Source organism: Equus asinus, chromosome 2 (assembly GCF_041296235.1).
Source record: "Equus asinus isolate D_3611 breed Donkey chromosome 2, EquAss-T2T_v2, whole genome shotgun sequence".
Lineage (NCBI taxonomy): Eukaryota > Metazoa > Chordata > Mammalia > Perissodactyla > Equidae > Equus > Equus asinus.
The window spans coordinates 111,998,994-112,022,025 of NC_091791.1; the positions used below are offsets into that span (position 1 = coordinate 111,998,994).

A 23,032-nucleotide genomic window follows, 5' to 3' on the forward strand; every position below is an offset into this window, starting at 1 on the left:
GTTTCATCAAGCGGGCTGGTTCACTTAACCTCCCTGTTCCTTAGGGTGCTTTGGGGATGGTTAAAAGAAATTGATACAAATGAAGTGCTCAGAACAGAGCCTGGCAGGGGTTAACACTTAGAGCTAGCTATATTCCTGTTGTTATTATTATTTGGGAAGTCCGGCAAAAAAAGATTAATAGGATGTCAAGCACAACTGTTTGGATCCCAGACTCCTTGATGGGTCTGTCTCCTGGGGAATTTGTCATGTAGGGATGACTCCAAATTATGGAATCTTTTTTCTGATTCCTTGAGGAAGATTCACCCTGAGCTAACATCTGTTGCCAATTTTCATTTTTGTTGAGGAAGATTAGCCCTGAGCTAACAAAAAATTATGGAATCTTGAACTATACTGTCAGCTCCTACTGCCCATAACTACAGCCTTGTGTGACTACAGAAAGCATGGAGCCGCCTCAGGCTAGATTTCAGTTTTGGCTGTAAGTCTGACAAAGGGAGCTGGGATTCACTGGTGTCATAAAAGGAGGGGAGCCTGCTAACTGTGCCATTTGGGCCATGCTTAGTTTGCAGCAAGTTGCCCAAGAGGATAAGTCTGGTGCAATCAGGGATATGGGCGTGGGCTGGATCTGGAGGCTGGAGGGCCATCAGCACGGAGGGACAGCTGCGGGAGAAGGGGACTTGCAGGGATAGGCGCAGAGCAGGAGGACGACAGGGCAGACGGTGGAATCCTGAGGATATGCCAACTGCCACAGGGCTGCTTCAGGAAGAGGCTGAGAACAAACAGTGAGGGCGGTTAGCCAAGATGTGCAGGAGAGGGAAGGAATGCACAGTTGACCCTGGCAGTGTCTGATGGACTCAATCATGCCATGGCTTTAATTCCTATTCACTGGAAACGAGACAGGTCCCTTAAACAGCAAACAACTCCCTGCATATTGGATATCTGACAATATCAGCTTAGCGGTCAGGACTGGCTATGGGTGGGGCCATGCCCAGGTTCCACCCTGCGATCCCACCCTCTGGGTTGGCATTCCAGAGGCCAGGTCAATCTTCTCTCCTAACTCTGCCCATCAAAATCTCCCCATCCTGTGCCCCACCTCCCATGTCCCTGCTGTGCACCCTGTCAGGGTGACAAATTCCGCTGAACTAGGGGCTTCTGGCTAAGAGGTCAGAATGGCTTCCTATTGTTTCTCCCAAACAGCACAGTAATAAATATGATGCTTTTTGTTCACTTGATTTTTGCAGTATGACAGGCTCCTCCCTGCTGTGGGGATGAGGGCTGCTCACCCTATTTTAGAGGTGAGGAAATTCAGGTATATAGAGGGTAAGTCATTTGCTAAAATACGAAAGCGAATCGCCAAGCCAGGACTCATGCTCTGAATGTTTCACCGGACCTGCAGGATTTTTTCTTTCCATTGTATCCTCTAGTGGGGTTACTGCGGCAAAGAGAAAAGGGTATTTGGGAGCCAGAGGCATCTTCTCCTGCCCCTCCACCAAGCAGCAACAGATGGAGGTCTATTCTGTTCATTCCCAGGGTCACCAGTCACGCCTGTGACGTAGCTGTGCGTAGGCCAGGCCTCCACTCACAGGTCAGAGTCGGGGCCCCAGGCCACAGGCCGAGCAGCTGTGTGGGCACAGCTCCAATGTGCAGGAGTTTGGAACACTGCCCAAGTGCTCTGCAGAGAGATTTGCAGCGGGACATGGTTAAGTCCCCGTGGCAATACAGGTTACGTAGCCAGCCCTTCCATGTCCTGCGCACTGGCCGCAGAGTGCCCTGAATTCACTCCTTCCTTCAACAAAACCCCACACCCAACGAGTCCGCGATCCCAGCTCCTCACCTCCTCCACACTGCACGCTGCACCCTTCCCAGCCGCTGTGGGTCCAGATGAACAGAGAATCCTGGGGTTTTTCTGGTTCACTTTGATTTTCAGCAGTGTAGTTTACAGGAACAGTGTATTCGTAATGAATTCCATAATTTTGATCATGAAATAACAACACCTGGATCAGCAGCAAAATAAAAGGCCACTTTGAAATGGAGCGAAAGCCCACAAGGTCGCTGAATTTGCAAGCCAAGCCACACTGTGGCTGTTGCCCTTACCAGAGGCAACCAGTTTTTTTCTGAGCTTCAAAATAGGTTCTACCTAGGGGAGCTCCTTTATTTCAGTCTTGGGTGCCTCAGATAGTCAACTTGGGGGCAGAAGCTACATGAACCATCAGAGGGAGCTCTGCTCTCTCCCACGGGAGAGCGGACTGGTCTAGATGAGGAATTCTGGGATAAGCACTTCTGTGGGCTCTAATTGCACCTACTTGGAGAGCTGCTCTATGCAGAGAAAAGTACTTGTGTCCGCATACTCACCCATGAAGCTGCCCTTGCAGGCAAGAAAGACACAAACATACTGCTTTTACCTAAAAATATACTACATACTACCTTTTACTCTGAACAAGTAGTTACCCTACTTTGAAAATGAACTTCACTTTCCACTCCCCTAGCACTAATCATTGCTATGTGTAAGGCAGGCTCAAGGGCAAACCCAGCCCACACAAGCGGAGCCTTGGGAATGCCTGTTTGGGAGTCCAAGGATGCATGAGCCTTCTCGCTGCCATGGGAGCTAGGATGATGATGATGCCCATGGGGTGGCAGAGGCCTGGCTCAGGCCTTAAAGCTGGGAGTGAGGGGTGGGCAGCCATCCTGCAGCTTGGGGACCCTTGTGTCTGCAATCTTGGTGAGTGAGCAGATGGATGGGTCTGCTCTTTGGTAAGGCATGTGACAAGCCCTGTAAGGACGGTGCTCTACCAGCTTCATTTCTCTACACATAAGCTGTAAAACAAACCCTCTTGTCGGAGCTTAATGTGGCCTGACTGTGGGTGATGTGTCCTCAGGCCAGGCTTCCAACCAGTGGGCACGCTGGGTCTAGGCAGCTAGCACCTTCACTTCCAGGCTGGGGGGTCTTCAAGAGTGGGCCAGCAGGAGCTAATGGTGGAATGTGCAGGACCCACCTGACTTAACTTAGGGAAGGCCAGGTGGAAAGCAGGCCAGATGACGGGAAGGATCTTCCCTCCCAAGCCTCTCCCAGCCCTCCAAGGGCTTGAGTTGTAGGGTGGGGGTGGGGTGCTAAGAGCAGTTCGAACTGCATAAACATCCACCTCTCCAAGAAACAGACTTGCAGTAATGCGTTTGGAAAAATGCCTCCAGTTAAAAAAAAACCAAAAAACCCTTTAAAAGATCTTTATTATCTCAGTATGGGAATAAGACCGGTGAATCGAGAATCCATATGAAACCAATTTCATGCAATTTTGCAGCCACATATAATTTGTGTGCGTGTGCATAACTGGTTTCAAATGCAGGTCCCTGTGGCTCTATGGGTGCTCCTGACCCTGCAAGCAATGTGCCCACCCCGGTCTGGGGACAATGGACTTATATTTAGAGGCAGAAGGGCAACTTTCATTTCTAGGTTTAAAAACTTGAAGTAACAATCGTATTTCAAGAGAGAAAAGCGATTAATATTAAAAAGAGCTGGAACTTCAGCTGTGGCAGTTTTGCTGGGTTTATTTATCGTGGTCTGAATGAATCCAGGCTGTGCATCTGCTTTAATGGGCTGACCATTCATCCAGTTTATGAAAACTTTCAGGAAAGAAAGGGAATGTTCCCACCTTGGTGTTTGCTAGAGAAAGCAACTTCACGTGCTAACAGGTGATGTTGCTTTACGAGTTTTAGCTTGTCTTTCCTCTCTCTTTCAGCCCCTCTGAGTAACTGCTTTTAAATCAGGACTGGACTTGGACTAGGAAACAATCTAATCACAAAGAAATGGCTTAGGTACAGGTTCTTGGGTCCCAGAAACCAACTGGGACCAATATATTGGCAGTGGGCCTAGTGGGCTGAGTGTTCCATTGATGTATGTCTGGACAGTTAAGTCATGCATGGAAACCGGTTCACTTTGCTCTCGTCAGAAACCGTAATGGGGTTGGGCCATCACGGGCGATACCCGCACTGGTGCCATGCCCACAGGCAGAGCTGGTCTCCTCAGGAGATTCCTCGGGGGGTGGCCAGGGAATCTTTAGGGTGTCACCTAACCTTAAGGAGCTGCAGGTTGCTAGAGACCACAAATTCACGGGGAGAAAGAACTTCCTCTAGCAGAGACTTTGGCAAGCACTGAAGACAAAACGTGCTTTGATTACGGACGCACAAGCTGCCCCAGATCCCATTCTTTGGAAGGAGACATGGAATCAATAATCACGAGCTATCAGAAGTTAGCCATGCGAACTCCTGGACCCTGAGAAGGAAACAGCGGCACTCCTTTCCCCGGAGATCTTTAATATTCTTAAAAGGATGCAAAGCTGGCTGTTTAAGCGGTTTGCATGGGGTCTTCCCTGAAACAACAGGTAAGACAAGGGTGCCTGATCTGGCCTGACTGCAGAGGGTTCTTGATTCCCCCTGGGGAGTAAATATTCCTGTAGAACCTGGTTCTCCCTCCTGATTCCTGAACGTTTGTTGCAAGCCGAGACTGGAAAATCTGAGTGAAGTTGGCTTGGAAATAGAGTCAACAGTTCACTTCCAAAAGGTAGTTTCCAATGTGGATATACAAACTGTGGGGCGGATCTGTGCCATCTGATATAAAAGCACAGACGCCGAGCGGCGCTGCCTGCTTAACGAGGCCAAGTCTCACCGGCTGCCATGTGGCTAAGCACTTCCTCCTGTTAAAAAGATGGGCGCTGTGCCAGGGCGGGGCCACGGTGAACTTCGGAGAGGGGAGGATTCTGAAGCATGTGGTGAAAGGGATTAGACAAGAAAAGACCGAGAGACAGGCTTGAGCAGCAGGTGGCCAGGTAAACTACCAGGAACCAGGTGCATCTCTTCGCCACAAGGTCCCGGGGAAGAAGTAAACCCGAAAACCCCTTTGAGCCTCAGTCTCAAGGCAAATGCAAAAGCACAGCAAGTTACCATCAGGTACAGGGGTGTTTTGGTGGGTCCCTTGGCAGAAATTTTCTCCCACAGGCCCCTTCTAACGTAGCGGACGGTCGTGCCTGCAATCTGGAACTCTCCGGGGAGCTCTATCTTCCAGTCACTGTTGATGGATCTCTTATTGGAGTCTTTGAGGGCTGGAAAGAGAATGGAACACCATGAAATAAGGGGGAGTCAGTCTATCTTTAAAGGGAATCTGAGTGTCCTGAGGGGTGGGTCAGAGGTCTCAGCTTCCACCTCCACCGGGAAAGGAGGGAGGCCTGAAGGGAGAGAAGGCAGGCTTCCTGTGTCCTGAGAACAGCAGCCTGGCTCACAGGGAGTCAAGAGCTCAGGAGCCACAGGACCCTCCGCGAGAGCTGCCCTGACAGGTGCACCCTCCAGCCTGGGCTGCCTATCTCAGAATCCACAGCCACGAGTGAGGGTGCAGGGAGGACGCGGACAGCCACAGCCAATCACATCTCCCTAAACTGACAGAGGAGAGGGTTTTCTGCCGTGAATGAACACTATTTTAATATGTCCACAGCTACAAAATGGGTTTTGCTGCTTTAGGAACACTCCTCAATGCATTTTACTGCTACTTACCCAGGGCTTTTTAGAGAGGGCAGCCTAATCCTCACATCTCTTAAAGAGTTGACAGCGCTGAGTGAGTAAAGTCGATGCTTCTTCATGAAATGATCATTTTTCTATTGAATATTAGAGTCTGGAAGCCTGAGCTGCCCACAGATGTGGTGGGGGCCCTCCCACACCGGTCTGTGAACTTTAGGTTCATGCTTTGTTCGCTCACACCTCCACTCGGTACAAAATGTGTTGGAAGAGAAAAGGAATCAACAGTTTGCTGACTGGCCATAGCAAAAGTTTGGTTTTCCATACAGGCCATGTATTTATTATCTGTGTGCTCACCAGTGACTTTGTCTCTTCACTTAGGTTTGGAGTCATGTTGTTCTCACGAGGAGAGCACTCTGCAGTGAAATTCTGTTTTTTTTTGTTTTGCTATCTAGGAAAGAAAAAAACTAACTAGAACCTTCTCTGGCATTTAAGAGAAGGTGGCAAACAACAATAGGTGAGAAGTCTTTGTGTCACTCACAAAGTGAAACTCCCAGCACGCCCTGAGCCCATGCCATGCTCTCTGCAAGTGCCGCTGGAGTCCCTGACGCCCCAAATGCTCTGTCACTTTGGGACCCTGCTCAGTCCACCATCACCGAAATCAGGTTCTGCCCCGTTCCCTACTCTCTGCTTACTGAGGCCAGAAACAAAACGCCCTCATTTAACATCTATTTTGGATAATGAGAGTTGAAATGAAAAAGGGGCTTTGGTCAGCCCTAAATTCATGAGCCCCAGGCTGGGTTAGGACTTGGTAGGGCCAGTCCTGGCCAGGCCACAAGCAGCTGCAGTTCACTGGGCCTCCACCCCCTCGTCTCTAGGACCTGAGGGTCCCAGTGCTCGCTCCTCCCCAGCCAGGCTTGTCTGGCACACGCAGACAGACGCGTGCTCAGGACTCCTTGCTAATAGGAACTGCCAAGAGAAACCGAGAGAGAAGTGGGACGGGCCGTGTTCCAGCAGAGCGGCTTCCAGGTGGGCTTCACATCCAGGGTGGCTGTGCACAGTGAGCGGCTGAGGATTACAGGACTCTGGGGAAGGCCGAGAGAGAGAAAGCTCTGCCGCTTGGAACCAAATGTTCTCCTTCAAGAAACGCTACCCGCTATTGAAATTTCCTGGCTACTAAAAGGGAGTGAGACGGTTGGGATACTCACAATTTCTGCTCCTTTTTCTCTTCCTAAGCCACCACCTGTAAGCCACCATTTAAGGGGCACATTTTCTGGTTTTACCCATTTAATCTTCCCAAGAACTCTCTAAGGAAAAGGCTTATTTTCCTCTTTTCACAGATGAGGAAATGGGGGCACAGGGAGGTTAGGGAACCTGCCTAAAGTTACACAGCTATTAAGTTGTAGAGTGGAGACCTGAATTGAAACATACCAAGCTCAGTACTCTTATTCTGGCAATTTTAACCACATTCTTTAGGTTAGAGTATCACTTTAGAGTTTTATGACAAACACTTTTGAAATGTGCAAATGTCATACTTGTTTTCAGAGAACAAATTCTAGGCTCATATGGCTGGAGGGGCTCATGTTTTCTATACCCTTAAAAAAATAACTAACCTTACAGATTTCCAAAGCTTCCAGCGAACCTATAACCTAAAACACAGTTGTATGTTAATTACTGGGGAATCTGGGTGAAGGCTATACGGATATTCACTGTCCTTTCAACTTCTCAGTAGGTTTGGAAGGTTGTCTCTTGCACAGGCATATGTAAATTTGATTTCAGGAATCCGTGCAGGCTGGTAGGAAGTAGCAGAGAGACAAAATGAGGGGCCACAGTCCTCTAAGACACGCGTCAGGAAGAACAAGTCAGGGAGGCGCAGGGAGCGCCACCTCCCCCGCCCAGTCCCTCACCTTTTCCTGAGGGCCTTCTAGCCGGGTGCTGAAGACACAGCTCCTGCCTCAGGAACCCAGCGTGTGGGAGACAGGTGAGGAAACAGATGGACACAACACAATTTCATCAGCTCTGCGACAGAGGCGAGTCTAGGCCCCGAGTCTGTGTGGACAGGGCCTGGGGCAGATCGGGAAGGCCTTCTGAAAGAGGCCCCTCTGAGCCGAGACTGCAAGAAAAGTAGGGAGAGGAAATGGGCGGGAGCATGTGGGCAGGCTTGGACTGTTGCTCCTGACCCTCAGAGGCCATGACTGCTCTTGCCAAGGTGAGTTTCCAGGGGTGGGGGTGGTGAGGGTAGGGGAGGCACTCTGCCCTGTGTGGAGAAACAAGTGGGAGGTGAAGGAATACTCTTTTCAGGAGTTTGACTGGGAAAAGGAGGTGAGAGACGGAGAGTGACTACGAAGGGAGGAGGACAGAGATGGCTGTTACTGTTGCTGGGACAGGGGATACTGGAGCATGTTGAGACCCCTCATAACTTGGAGTCAGAGAGTTGAGCAGAGAGTTTCTTTAAAGCTGTATGCTGCCCACCATCATGCTTGCGCCGACCCCACAGAACCCATTTCCCACACAAAGACCAGAGGCACGCTGGGGTGGCTGCTCTCCCCCTTGTCTCGGCCTATCCATGTGCATGAGCTGACTCCCACATTCAGCGCCCTGGGCCAGGGCCTTGGTTTAGAAGTCGGGGCCCTGACCTTGCTCCTGTTTTATGGCTGCTGTGAACATCCAGCGTGTGGCTGCCTTGCATCTATTTCTCCTTCAAGTAACAACACTCAGAGTTTCCTCTGGGGATATGTTCTTCCTCCAGTCTTGTGAGGCTGACCCCAAACTCCACCCCAGCCCATGGGCCCATCACCCAACCCTGGACAGTAAGAGTCAATTCCAAGACTTTCACCTTGGGAAGAAGCAGCTTTCTTTCCAGGGGGTTGCCCAGAGACTCGATGAAAGTCTGGATCTGCCAGTACATGGGAAGATGCCCCCAGATTCAAGTCCACGGAGAGAAGACAGCAGTGCCAAGATGGAGACAGATGTTTCCCATGACATCATTTTAAGCCTCTGGATCCAGCAGTGCCTGAAGCCAATGCTCAGCAACTGAGAACTGGGTTTGGCTTTCCTATGTGCCTTTTGAAGGCTGGTTTTTTAAAAATACTAACCATGATAGAGGCAGGGCAGGGCAGGAAAGAAAATTACTAGTATGGATTCCTAGAAGTCACCCCAGGATCCTGACTTACGTGAGCTTAGCGTCCCCTGAGCCTGGAGGGCCCAGCATACTCTGTCCAGGCCTTGCTGTCTCCAGGCCTCTGCTCCTGTCCAGCACTAACGTTCAGGAGGGGTGGCTCTTTCTCACCTGGTCTTGCTCGTGCATTTCTCGGGCCCTCTTTCTAAGGTGCTTTAAAGTGATTTATTTAATTATAAACTGAAAACTACTCCACCTTTGTGCCAAAAGTCAAACATCTGGGAGGTCAAGAGTGGGCAGGACTGGAAGAGTGCAGGAGGGCACATCTGGGGATGATTATAAAACTCTCCACAGAAACACCGCAGAAGAGTGGGGGTCGGCCTGGGAGCCCCTATTCTGTCGGCAGAGGCACCTGCTGTGGGTATGATAGAGAGGAGGGATGTAGAGCCAGTGGGGGCTTGGGGCATGCCAGCCTCTGATCCCCAGAGCAGGGTCTTGCTTCAGTAGGGGGTGTGCTGGGAGAGGTGGGTGGAGGAGACATTTCAGGAGGTGGTCTGCAGTGTGGGTCAGGGGAGGCCGCAGATATGGTCAAGGAAGAAGAGGAAGGGAAGTGAGAGAGGCAGGCTGTGGCTAACCAGCTATTCTAGAACAAGGCCAGCAGCTGGATGGGGAGGAACAAGGCAGATAGTGCAGCGCTGGTGACAAGCCCTCTGGGGAAGGAAGCCTAGATTTACAGTGCTTGTTGCTACCCGAGGTGTAAATGCCACGAGGGTGGCAGATACAAGTCATCCACGTGACCTCAGCGAATGCACAGCCAAGAAGAGCTCCAAACTACCAGCTCTCCCAAGCCACGCACAGCTGCTGGGGCACCCCCAAGGGTTCCAAAGGCACCTATCTTTGCCTTGGAGGGTCTGGTCTGCAGCTGCTGAGTTGGTGAAATCTCACACTATCACACCTTTGAGGTGTTGGGGGGGGTGCTCTCACGGCCTCAGAAAGAATAAGCTTTGCATGCCCGAGCTCTGCCTGTGGCCAGCTGCACAGCAAGTGCATGCTTCCAGGCCCTGCACACAGCTTTCCAACTGCTCCTTGGCTTCCCAGCTGAAAGCAGCACCCCTTCCTTGGGACAGTTTGATCATGACCACGATCCTTCACGCATCTTGCAGTGGGAGGAAGACAGGCACAGTTAAAAGTAGGTCAGCAGTTCCAAAAAGCACAGGGATCACTTTGAACCCACTGATGTTGGTATAATTTAGTCAGCAAGAATCAAAATTTGCAGGTTGCTGTGATCCATGCTGAGACGTGGGAACTTCCTGCTAAAATCGGAATTTAGGACCTGACATTCCTTCAAAAGGGTGAGACAACAGCCTCAGAGATTCTGATGGAATATCAAGATCATTATTAGCAGTGAATAAATAGGTTCAGTGTGGAGTCCAATGAGAAAGCCAATTGGTGGGGCCACGTCAGCTCCAGAGAGCCAGAATGCAGATTGCCCCCTGGCCCACCTGCAGCAGCCTCCACCCCCGAGCAGCTTCACAGAGCAGGTTTGTGAGAGCCTGTGAGGCCGCAGCTGCAGGGCCCTCACAAGCACAAGTCCTTTCCAAGGCCCCGTACAAAAGGTTGTATTCTTTTTCTTAAAGAAGGCCCCCAAATTAAACAAGTTTTGGGCCCCACAAGTTCCTGTCTCTTTCAATCCTTGGGCATCAATGGTTTACGCAGGCCCCCTTCGCCTGTAAGTATTTTGAGATTAATTTGTATTTGAAATGGGGACTTTTCACACCTAGAAACTCAACAGGGGCCGTTAAGATGATTACAAATGCTTTGATTTGATAGGCAAATAATAGAATTAAGAACAAATGGAATTCTGAGTGATTTGATTCCATCTGTGATGTCTTAAGTTCTGATTTGCTGGGGAGGACATTTTCACGTGCCGGTTCTGCCTGGGTCAGAGCTTGGATGTTTTAAACCACTGTCCAAAATACAACAGTGCTCAGTTTCCAGTGTTTTGCTTAGAAGCCTCTCAACAGCTAGAGAGACTTTCGCAGGGACAAGGATGGGTACATGCTCCTCCCTTGCCAGATGGCAGAACAAAACCTCCTCAAGGGCCTAGGAGGTGAGGTCACGTGCTGAATGTCCATTTTCATCCTGGGTCCTTCATTCTCCCTGTGGACATTTATACATCGTCCCTGGACTTCCCAGCATTGTGGGAGAAGATCATGAGTCATTCCAGGGAGCAGGGAGGGGGCATTCCTGATGCGAGGGCACAACTCCTCTTTAGAGCTGGCTGGAGGCAGGTGTAACAAGTCTGCCCCTGTTCACGTGCCCTCCTCTTGCATGGCGCAGTGAGAAGCTGGGCTTCTTTTTGTCTCTCCCTCTTGGATTCCACTGGAAGACTTGACCCACAGTCAACCTACTTCTAATCCTGGCATTGAGTCAGCTCCTTTTATTTCCACTAGGAGTTCTGCCAGCTCTGTTCTTAGCTATGGATGCAAACTGCAGAGGCATTTCCTGTTCCAGGTGGTTTTGAGCAGAAAGCCAGGCAGCGTGGGCTGAATGGTAGGTGGGGTGAAATTCTTCAGGAACTGCTCCCAGCAAATGTGAGAGTAATTCAAAGTTACACTGGGTTGACTTCCAAAGCACCCAGCCCTGAGTGGAAACAAGGCTTGTTTGAACTAACTTTAGAAACATAATGAGCAGGGACCACCTTCAGATTTGCCCTTGTGCACACACCAGGCCCTGGAATGTTGGGATTATGAACTGTGGATAAGATAAGGGGACAAAGGCTGCCTCTAACCTCCCATGGAGTTCCATGAGCTGATAAGCTGCCCTGAGACATTGAGCCAATCTCCTCAAGATGGACGTTTGCTTCTCTGAAGTCCACACAATGAGGCAGTAGCAATGGGCAGCTTTAACATATGTTCTCCAGTGAAAAATTGTCCCCATCCGTTGATCTCTGGCCACGACTGTAAAACTCAGAGCAATTCTGGGAGGCTCCAAGAACTGCAGAAGGCCCAGATGAAGTGATGCGCTTGGACAAGCTACTGAACCCCTGGAGCCTCAGTTTCCTCTTCGGTGAAACAGGCATGGCGATGCTTTGCAGTACATTTGGGACATTAGCGGTCAGGTCTGCAAAGCAGAGCAGGGCTCAATGACTGGGAGCCACTAATGTTGATGTTAGTGTTATTATTTGCATGTGTGGCCCTCAGGCTTCAGGAGCTAAGAGGGACCACCATGAGAGCTAGCTCCCCTGGGCAGCATCCATTAGTTGTTACTTGTTGGCCCTAAAATGGGTTCCAGTGAAAAGTTCATTTTTACTATAGGAATTAGAAGTTGAGTGATCTAAAGGATTCTGACATCCTTCTGTCATTCTTATATTGCCACAGAAAAGTAGAGATAATGCTTTTATTTTTGCCAGAAACCTGGGGCTGGGGTCAGGTGGATGAATGGTGCTGGGAAGTCTCAGAAGCCAGGACTGGAAGCCAAGGGACTTACTCACAAGGGCACCTGCTGGTACTCTATGGAAGAACCAATAAGTTGACCTTGGAATTGCACCAGCTCCTGGAACACTGGGATTATGATTTTTGGATAAGAGAAGGGTCAAAGGTGATGTTAGCCTCCCAAATAGGCCTGGTGCCCCTGTGGAGCAAAAATGTCCTTTCCAGGTAGGGGAGGGCCAATGTACCAGTTGGAAAGGGTAACTTTTGGGGGTGATACTAGGTGATGGGCCTTCTGAAGCAAACAGTGGTGAAGTTGACCCAATTTCCTTAAGTGAACAGAAAGACGGTGGTGGGGGGGTGGGGCAGGTTCTTTGAGAATTTAGTAAAAAGGCTGTCACTCTGAAGAAGCTGCCAAAAGCAGCACAAGGCTCTGTTTTAGAAAGCATTTATAAGCACTGTTCTATTTGTAGAGTCACAGCTGGCACAATGCGGAGAAGAGTGCCAGGCTAGACTGGGACAATGTCCACACTGTAGAGGTGGGAAAAACCACAGCACTGATGAAGACCAACATGGATATCAACCTGAGTGACAGCAAAGTCCTACCTTGGCAGCAGGAGCAGCAGTGGCTGTTACGGTCTCAAGGAGGCAGGGCGGAGGGCAGATGAGAAAGCTGCGGAGGAGGTGGCAGGGCTGCCGCACACAGTACGGAGCCCCAGAGGGCTGCTTATTGGTGAGCCCCGGTGTGGGCACTTAGAAACAAGAACTCCTGTCCGCAGTCCTGTCGTTCCCCAAGGTAGGTGTGGGGGGATCATCCTAGTGTCTGTAAGTGGTTCCTAACTCTTAAATAATAGGATGGTGCTCTTCATTCTAAGCTTGCCTATTAGAGGTTTGTTTTCCGTCTGTTTCATTAGACTTTGAATTCTAAAATAGAGAGCATTTCAAAGAAAGACTTAGATACGTTTTTATCTACAAAGTCAGCAACGTGGATAAAGATGTAATTTTTTTTATGACTGATAAAAGTTGAAATAAAAGCGTTTCATGAGTAACTTCTTTTTAGCCAAAACAACTTAATTCTTAAGTTTGGAGCCAGAGAGAGATCATGTCTCACATGTTTTTTTTAAATCTCAAACAGCACCTTGCAACAAAGACTGAGAGATTATGAGGAAGCCCAGGAGAGGGGGGACCTGGGTAGGAGAGCAGCCACCTCCAGCGTGAAATCCAACCCGAGACAAGAACATGGGAGTAGGGCTGGTGGGAGGACGTGGTCGCAGCAAGTCACAGCCCAGTGAACTCAGAGCAGAGGCAGCTCCTGGGCACCCTGCTGGCTGCTGCCATGGCAACATAAAGAACACTTAGGCATGTCAACTCAGCACTCTACCCTGTGGCTCCAGTGCCAGGTTGACCTTTGCAGGGGCTGACGGGGAAGCTGGGAGTTAAGCTTAGGATACACTCAGAGGGTTTTCTATGGCTAAGAAGGGGTTCAACTGAACAATTATTCTTAGGCTCTAAGCATGGTTCTGTAGAAGGTAAGGAAAACCAGTCTGGAATGGAACCCAATCCTTCCACAGAAAGACACAGGCGTCTGTGCCTGAAGTCCATGGAATTGGCCACCAGGAATTTGGAGCACACAGTACTTAGTGAAAATCAGCGTTCTTTTGGGTTTCCATGAGATTTAGGGCTGTTACTCTTTTTCCAGCAAAAGAATCATCCCCAGAGCCACTGACAGCCTGCCGGGGGTTTCTGCAAGTTAGGCAACTGCCCAGACTAAGACTGCTCTGAGCTCTCCTGGTGTTATCTTGGGGGACTTACACTACCCCAGTTCCTCACATATTCCTTCACTCTTCTGTCACCTTCCTGTCTGTCCAAAGCTGGTGGTTCCTACTGATCACCTGCCACCCTCCACCTTGGAGGTGGCTGCACTTTAGCCAAATATGACAGCACTGTTTGGTCCACTCTGATTACTTATATCATTACACCTAAAATACGAGTATAAAACCAATGGCCTGGGAGAATGATGCTGAACTGAATGACCAGCCTGATTGTCAAAATCAATTCTCAGAACATAAATTGTGAATCAAATCCTTTTTGTTTTACCCAGAAAACTGTGGGCAGGTTTATCTTCCACCACGCGAATCCTCCGAGCTCCAGCTGGAATGATGGCGGCTTCAATATAACCTGTGGTAACAAATAATATAGAGGTGAACCACACCGCCACCCCTGATCGGGATCCCACGCAGCATCCCCTACCAAAGTCGACCTTACCATACCCCCCATGGTAATGTCAGACACTGTGGGCTGGTACAGCTCTGAGAAATCAAAATAGTCAATTAACAAGGAGTGAGTGTTCTTTCATGGCCAGAATCTCCTGGCTCCCAGAGAGCGCCATTTGCATGTGTTAAAAGTTGAATTGTGTCATCTCTCCCGGCAACCAAACCCCCTAGTGCCTCAGAATGTGCCCTTATTTGGAAATTGGGCCATTGCAGATGTAATTAGCTAAGACGAGGTCACACTGGAGCAGGGTGGGCCCCTAATCCAATATGATTGGTGTTCTTATAAAAAGGGAAAATTTGGACACAGACATGCACACAGGGAAAACTTCATGTAAACATGAAGCAGAGATCAAGATGATGCGTTTACAAGCCAAGGAATGCCAAGGATTGCCAGCCAACCACCAGAAGCTAGGAGAGAGGCCTGGAACAAATTCTCCCTCATGGCTCTCAGAAGGAACCAACCCTGTAGACAATTTGATCTCAGACGTCCAGCCTCCAGAACTGGGAGACAATAAATGTCTGTTGTTTATGCCACCCCGTGTGTGGTACTGGGTTATAGCAGCCGTAGCTGACTGAGACAGCTTGGAATTCTGTGTGAACAGTACCTCCCTGGAGGATGGGTGTGGAGTGCCCCACCCACTTCATTTATTGGAGGTTCCTTTGCTCTTTGCTGGACTTTATACTTTCCCTGAATCCATGGATGACGGCAGAAGCTAAGCGACCTGCCCTATGACAAAGCCACTGCCTTAACACACTGCCCACTGTTTCCTGCGTCCACTGTCCTTTGGGCATTTCAGCAGCTATCACAGCGCAGACCTTTTTCCACTTCCTTTTCTAAGTATAGTGGGAGGCCCTCAGAGACCAGGGCCTTCCTCTGGCCATGCCCTGACCCCGCCCGGGCCCAGAACAGCAGGTGGTTAGTGAAGATTTGGGGAGGACACGACTGAGGCTGCCAGGGAGGAGGTCAGCGAGTGGCTGATGCCTGGTTAACTGGGCAATTGTGTCAATAAATGGGCCAATGTTATGGTGAGACTCTGAAATGCAGGCTGGTAATCATTTTGTTTTGATTTTCATTTGGGTTTTAGACAAGGGTAATAGGCATTTGCCTCAGCAATTTAGATGATGATCCCAAATTAGATTCTGAATGTGAGGCCTGTGGTTCCCAAATGTGATCATCAGAACCAGCAGGGGAGCTTAAAAAATGAGAGATTTCTGGGCCCCAACTACATAGGGATTATGGAAATATCTATTTTAAGGGGTTTAGTTCCTCATTTTCTCACAGTAAAAATGGCTTTTTTACTATAAAAATAGTACACAATAATTCAAACTACAAAAGGGGGAAAAACAAAATCAACCCATACCACATGGCACTAAGTAAATAACCCTTAACTAATATTTTGGTGACCAGCCTTTTCAGCATTTCTTAATGAATATGAACATACATGCATCACTTTACATAACTAGGATATTGTACACGGTTTTTGAAAGATCAAGGACAACTTTAAAATAGAGTTTTGCTCAAGGTACAAAATTGAAAAGTTATAAAAGGACAGGTAGACAGTATATCGTATATCTTATATATCGTACAATATATCTTGTACACTATATCCTGTAGCTAGCTGCTTTCCAACACTCTTATTCTTTATAATAACGTGTGTATTTTGGCTAGGTTTCTATGTAGCTAACTGAAACATCTGTCCATATGATAGCTTTGTTTCTTTCCAATTTGTATGCCTTTAATTTCTTCTCCTTTCACGATTCTTGTTGGGACTTACAAAACCACGTTGTATGCAACACGAGATTGTGGCATCCTTGTCTCATTCACAAAGTTCACAGGAATGCCTCCAAGGTTTTCCCACCGAAAATGATGTCTGCTCTGAGAATGTGAAGGGTTTCATTTATCCGGTTAAGGAAGGCCCCTTCTATACTAGTTTGTTAAGAGCTTTTGTTATGAAGAAGTCTTGAAGTTAATCCAGTGCCTTTCTGCATCTACAGAGATCATCATATTGTTTTCCTTCCAAACAGCACAAGGAGCCTCAGAGCAGAGTAACTGTAATCACACTGGTCATGGCAACACGGTGTGTGTGTGTGAGTCAGTATCTTACCTCTGTCTTTCTTTCACAGATACGTTTAGTTAATTGTTATTTCCTTTTCATTCTGATGTTTTCCTGTAAACTTTTAATTATATTTACACTTCTATTATGTGACATCAGTTGTAAGTGAAGTATTTTAATCCCTTGATACTAAAAGATGGAAAATCAGCATGATTACTCCGCACTCCACTTTCTTACATCCCATTTCCACTCTTATCGTATCATTATTCCTATGTTGTATTAGTTTATAACATTTATCTTTTGCTAAGATAATTCCTGTAGTTGTTTTAGTCTTAGACCTAAAAAACAATGTTCATTTTATGTCCTTTTGCTACAGTTTCTCCAAAAAATTCTTGCTTGCCCCAAGTTTGTTCTCTTAGAGATGGGCTTGTGGGAATTATATTTTCTGAAATATAATAAAGTAAAAGATTATGGTTCACTGTCCTTATAGTTGCATGTCAGTTTGGCTGGTATAAAATTCTTGGGTCACACTGTCTTTCTCTGAGGCTGTTATATAAGTTGCGCCATTGAATGCTAGTGTGGAGAAGTCTAAGGTCAATCTGGTGTTTTCCATTTATTAGGTTACCTAAAATTTGGATGAGACACTCAAAGGATTCTTACCTTTAAAATCTAATAGGCTAGTCATAGTTTAGTGTAAATGTTTCCTGGGACACAAGGCTATACTATTATTATACTTAAATATATTTTTCTGGTCTCTTTGTTTTTTTCCAGGGATATCAAATTATTTATGTTTGATCTTTTTCTTCCATAGCATGTACTTAATTTCTTATCCTTTGATTCTTCGTTCATTTCCATATTGCTTTGCTCATTTTTCTCAACTCTGTCCTTCACGCTTCATATTGTGTTCTCAGCAGTGTTACTTTCCTTTGCTTCCATGTGGACTTGGTTCTGCGATGGATTTACTTTATTCCTGTATATCTTTCTTCAGCTCTGCTAAGGCATGTTTCATCTCCCTCTGTTGCTTCGTTGTATCTTCCTTGAGGTCCTGTATCTTAGCTATAAGTTCTTATTTTATTGAGGCTATTGTTTAACCAGTTTTTGGAATTTATGGCAGTAACATTTGGTCACAATTTGCATCTTCTCCTTGGTAACATTTTGCTGGTAATTTTTTTTTTATCAGTCATTTGTTCTCCTTGTCTCTTTACCTCTTTCCTGTTGCAGTATACTTGTATAAATCCTGTGCTGATTCTCTTTCTAAATTTATTACTAATCTTCAAGTGACACAAGTTCTGACTATACCAACTGCTCACAGTAGGTTTGTGTGGTAGGGAGGGACAAGATAGTGTTGAGAACTAACAGGACTTTTCCTTGGTTTATTGTAAAATTTGTTAGGACACAGGTTTATGTGTATCAGCAAGTCTATTTTTATTTTTGTAAAAAATTTACACAAATACACTTGTATTTTCTCATTGCAAGAATTTTAGCTGCCGGCTCAGTAGCGTAAGGGTTAAGTTCATGTGCTCTGCTTCAGTGGCCCAGGAAGCGCAGGTTTGGATCCTGGGTGCAGACCTACACACTGCTCATCAAGCCATGCTGCAGCAGCATCCCACATTGAAGAACTAGAAGGACATACAACTAGGATATACACTATGTACCGGGGTTTTGGGGAGGAAAAAAAAAAATGAGGAAGATTGGCAACAGATGTTAGCTCAGGGTTAACCTTCCTCACCAAAAAAAAAAAAAAAAAAAAATTAAAAAAATTTTAAAAAGTAGTAATACTGGTAATTCTCAAGTTCCCTAATTCCACTCCTTTCCCCTGCAAGAACTGTCATTATCAGTTTGGTGTACATTCATTCAGATATTCTACTATTTATACATATATCTACACAATAAAAAATATATTGTGTAGTATTTTCATATTTATATTTCTCTATATTTTACATAAGTGTTAAGAATAACTTATGACTAAATATTGTACTATACTACACTTTTTTAAAAAAACATGATATGTCTTAGAGATCTATCCATGTGAGTTTGTATAGCTTTACTTTATCTTTCATTTCAACTGCTATGTAGTTCATGTAACTATTCTCCTAATGATTGACATTTATGTTATTTGAAAATTTTCTATTAGAAACAATGCTGTATCATGTATGAACACACACACAAAATCTCTCAAAAAAATATTGCAATCTAATCCAGCAACATATGAAAAGGATTATACACCATGAGCAAATATGATTTACCCCAGGAATTCAAGGTTGGTTTAATATATAAAAACTAATCAATGTAATTACTATATAAAGGACAAAAACAACATGGGCCATTTTAATAGATGGAGAGAAAGCATTTGACAAAATTCAACACCACCCTTTCATGATAAAAACACTCAACAAACTAGGAATAAAAGAGAACTTCCTCAACCCGATAAAGAGCACTTACAAAAACCCCACAGCTAATACCAGACAACGGTGAAATCCTTAATGCTTTCTCCACTAAGATCAAGAAGAAGCCAAGGATGTCCACTCTTCCTACTTCTGTTCACCATTGTACTGGAAGTTCTATGTCAATTAGTCGAGAAAAAAGATTTTTAAAAGGTATCCAGATTGGAAAGGAAGAAGTAAAATTCTCTCTCTTTGCAGATGTCAAGATCTTATGTATAGAAACATCTTATGGAATTCACTAAAATCTATTAGAACAGGTTCAGCAAGGTTGCAGGATATGAGATCAATATACAAAAATCAACTGCATTCCTATATATTAGGGATGAACAGTTCAAAATGAAATTAAAGAAACAATTTGACTTAAATAGCATCAAAAAGAATAAAATACTTAGGAATACATTTAACAAAAGATGTGCAAAATTTCTACCCCAAAGACTAAAAAACATTTTATCTAAGAAGATCTAAATAAATGAAAAGACACTCCATGTTCATGGATAAGACAATATTGTTAAGATGGGAATATTTTGCAAATTGATTTACAGATTCAATACAATTCATATCAAAATTCCAGCTGGTTCTTTTTTTTTTCTTGCAAAAAATAACAAGCTGATCCTCAAATTCATAGAGAAATGCAAGGAACCCAGAATAGCCAAAACAATAATCAAAAAGAACAAAGTTGGTGAACTGATACTTTCTGATTTCAAAGTTTTCTAGCCATCTACAATAACCAAGACAACCGGTACTGGCATAAGGACAAACATTTCTTCAATGGAATATAATTCAAAGTTTGAAAATAAATCATTTATTGATGTTTCAAAAACAAAGGTGCTAAGGATATTTAATGGGGGAAAGAATAGTGCTTCCAACAGTGTTGGGATAACTGGATATCCACATACAAAGGAATGAAAGTAGATGCCTACCTCAGATCATACAGAAAAGACCCACTAGGATGCCTGTAACAAAAACAACAGACAATAAGAAGTGCTGGAGAGAATGTGGAGAAATCAGAACCCTCATTCATTGCTAGTAGGAATGTAAAATGTGGGGGATTGGAATTGGCCGCTCCAAGCCATGTCTCTTTGGCGTGAGGATTATTTTGGGCTTGTTACTTTTAAAAACTGCAGACATGAGAGAAACCCTGAAAAACAGAAGTTACCCTTTGTAAGAGACACTTAGATTTGTAAAGGAAATCTCCATCCATAAGGGTGTTTCCCTCTCTGTACCAGAAAGAAGGGGGGATGACCCTATCTCTAGAAACTCTTACCAATGCAGAAGGTAAGGACATAAATCTACCTAATAACCTTACTCTTGTTTACTGTGCTTGTCTGGTAATCTCCCATAACTGGCTCCTCCGACCCCAAACATCCTCCTTTGTCTTTAGCTGAGGCTGGTATTTAAGGTGAGGCCTCCGCCAATTTGGTGAGTTACTCAGTTTGCCTCAGTCCCTCCCATGTATAAATGTTATAAAGCTTTGTTTAATTTTCTCCTGCTATTCTGTCTTATGTGAATTTAATTTGTTGTCTGGCCAGAAGGACCCAGAGTGGGTAGAGGAAATGTCTTCCTCCCCTACAAAAATGTTGCAGGCACTTTTGAGAAGGGTTTGGTAGTTCCTCAAAAAATTAAACAGAATTATCATATGACCTACCAATTCCACTCCTAGGTACATATTCAAGAAGAATGAAAACATATGTTCATGCAAAACCTTGTACACAAATGTTCATATCAGCATTATCAGCCAAAAAACATGGAAACAACTCCAATATCCATCAGCTGATGAACGTATTTAAAAAATGTGATATAACCATACAATGGATTATTATTCAGCAATAAAAAGGATGAAGCACTGATACATGTTACAACATGGATGAACCTTGAAAATATTATGTCAAGTTAAAGAAGCAAGTCACAAAGGACCACATATTGTATGATACTACTTATATAAAATGTTTACCATAGACAGAAAGTAGTTGCCTACGGTTGGGGTAGGAGGGAAATGCGGAATGACTGCTAATCGGTGTGAGGTTTCTTTTTGGGATGATTGTAGTGATAGTTGCAAAACTCTGTGCATGTACTAAAACCCACTGAATTGTATATTTTAAATGGGTGAATTTTATGGTGCTTGAATTATATCTCTACAAAGATGCTAAAAAAAAAAAAAGAAAGAAACAATACTGCAATTAACAGCTTTGCACGTCTTCTTGTGCATATATACAAAGTCTTACCAGGCCAGCTGTGAGAATTGCTGGGTCAAATACACATGCAGTTTAAATATTAAATGCACAGCTAAATTGCCCTCCATAATGGTTTAACTAAAATCTAAGTCAACTAATATTATAGGAGAATACGTGTTTATTCACAGACTTCTAAATACTCGAAATTATCAATCCTCTTATTTGCTAATCTAATAGGTGAAAAAAATGTTATGCTGTAGATTTAATTTGCATTTCCTTCATTACCAGTGTGGCTTGGCATCTTATCACATACCTACTGGCCATTTGCATTTCCTCTTCAGTTAACAGCCTCATTTCTAAGTGTTGTCCATTTTTCTACTTACTTTTTGTTTTTATTTTTTAAAATATATTTTAATGTCTATTAATATATATTTAATATATTTTAGACTCTTAAAATTTTTTTGCTTACTAGACTTGTAAACATTTTTTTCTGTCAATTTTCGTTTGTTTATGGTGCCTTTTATCACATGGTTTTAATATGATAGTCATAGTTTCAATATTTGAGATCTTGTTCTCTGTATCTTCTTACAGCATTCTGTACTTGTTTCATGGACAAAAGAGCATCTCAAATCTTTCTAAGAATAGTTACTAGAGATTTTGAGCTTCTATTATTTGAGTTATCTTGGTCTTCGCATAGGTCATCTTTTCAGGTTATCTCAGTCTTTCCCACTTGCGTTGCAGATGATTTTGAGAAGGATGCCACAGACGGGTTGTCTCCGTATTTGGGTGTGGTTTGCTGACAGTCAGGACTGGCTCCTAGCTGAGGGGCAGGGAGCCATTGCTATGTGCTGACAACCGAAATACTGGACTGCAGAGAAGTTTGCTATAGGTGCTGTGCTGTGGTGCTGGCCACGAAATATTTCCACGTCTCTCTCTGGAATCATGGTAGGAATACATTTCCCGGCCCTCTTTAAATTGTGTGACCATGTGACTGACTTTCACCCTTAAAACGTGAGTGAAAGTGACGTGGGTGTAAGACCTTTAGGAGCACTAGGGCCTGATTTGATGAGTTCCCTTTTTCCTGCCAAGGTGACAGTCGCAGCGTGTGAACAATAAAATCTCTGTCAGCCTAGGTCCACAGGTGGCCGCAATATGGAGAGCCTCCTGCCAGCTCATGTTGGACATGCAGCATGAGCAAGAAAGAAACTTTTGTGTTAAGCCACTGAGATGTGGGGGATTTCTGCACTGTGTTTTGTTTGTTTGCTTGTTTACTGCAGCAAAACCAAGTCTATTTAGTGTGATGCACACAGGTAGGAACATCCACCTGAGGTGTCCTTGTTCTCCTGGACCTTTTAATAAGTTCCTTCTCATTCACTTTAAGGTGATCTTGGGAAGACAAGGAGATAAGCCCTTGTGTTTAACCAGCCATCTTGAACGGAAAGTTCAGCAGTGTTCTTCAGTCTTGATAGCAAATGCTTAGACAATATTACTATAGATCCAGCCTCAGATATTTATGAATAAATGTTCTACACGACGCTTGGGGAGACTCCAGAGAGGTAAACAGAGTCCAGTTGACAGCAGCAGTTGTCTGCTTCTCGTGCCCTGATCCGTCCTGATTCCCAGGCAGGACGACTTTAACCAACTGGGGAGTGATCCTCCCTCCAGTACGATCCCTTCCAACCACTGTGACTTGGGGACAGCAACACTGACTTGCCCGAGCAGCCTGCACACAGCCCCTGCACTGTCCAGTCCTTATAGGGTAAGGCAAGATTTTTTTATTAAAAATAGTTTTTGCTTTAGAAATGCTTCCCTACGTAAGAAGTTTGGCCACAAAACCTGCCCTCCTCTCCCCACCAAAACAAACTAACAAAATCCATCTTCTAGGATTACAGCACTGGATTTTGTACCACAAATTTCTCTTAGTGAAATCCATTCCTTCTAGGGGAGTTTGAAGAATTATTGGATTCCAGGCATATAAAATAGTAAAGTGTCAAAAACAGAGACAAAGTTGTTTAGGGTCAATGTGATTAAAACCTTTTTTGGAG

General features: G+C 45.2%; 1 protein-coding gene and 1 long non-coding RNA gene across 8 annotated transcripts in view; one reads left to right on the plus strand and one right to left on the minus strand.

Moving 5' to 3' along the window:
• ADAMTS17 (ADAM metallopeptidase with thrombospondin type 1 motif 17) overlaps positions 1-23,032 on the minus strand; it is a 339,534-nt gene that overhangs the window by 68,018 nt on the left and 248,484 nt on the right. For all 5 annotated transcript variants that reach the window (XM_070496410.1, XM_044762847.2, XM_070496403.1 and 2 more), the window contains 3 exons: positions 14,143-14,223; positions 4,933-5,090; positions 1,832-1,991 (listed from right to left, as the gene is read on the minus strand). In XM_070496410.1, the coding sequence (XP_070352511.1) occupies positions 1,832-1,991; positions 4,933-5,090; positions 14,143-14,223 (399 nt within the window). The remainder of the gene's footprint in view (positions 1-1,831; positions 1,992-4,932; positions 5,091-14,142; positions 14,224-23,032) is intronic.
• The window catches only part of LOC139041798 (uncharacterized), a 33,812-nt gene continuing 15,885 nt past the window's right edge, over positions 5,106-23,032 (plus strand). Inside the window, exon 1 of one of the 3 annotated variants that reach the window (XR_011497749.1) lies at positions 5,106-12,841. This is a non-coding gene — a long non-coding RNA (uncharacterized lncRNA). The remainder of the gene's footprint in view (positions 12,842-23,032) is intronic. The other 2 variants (XR_011497746.1, XR_011497745.1) reach the window with 2 other exon arrangements.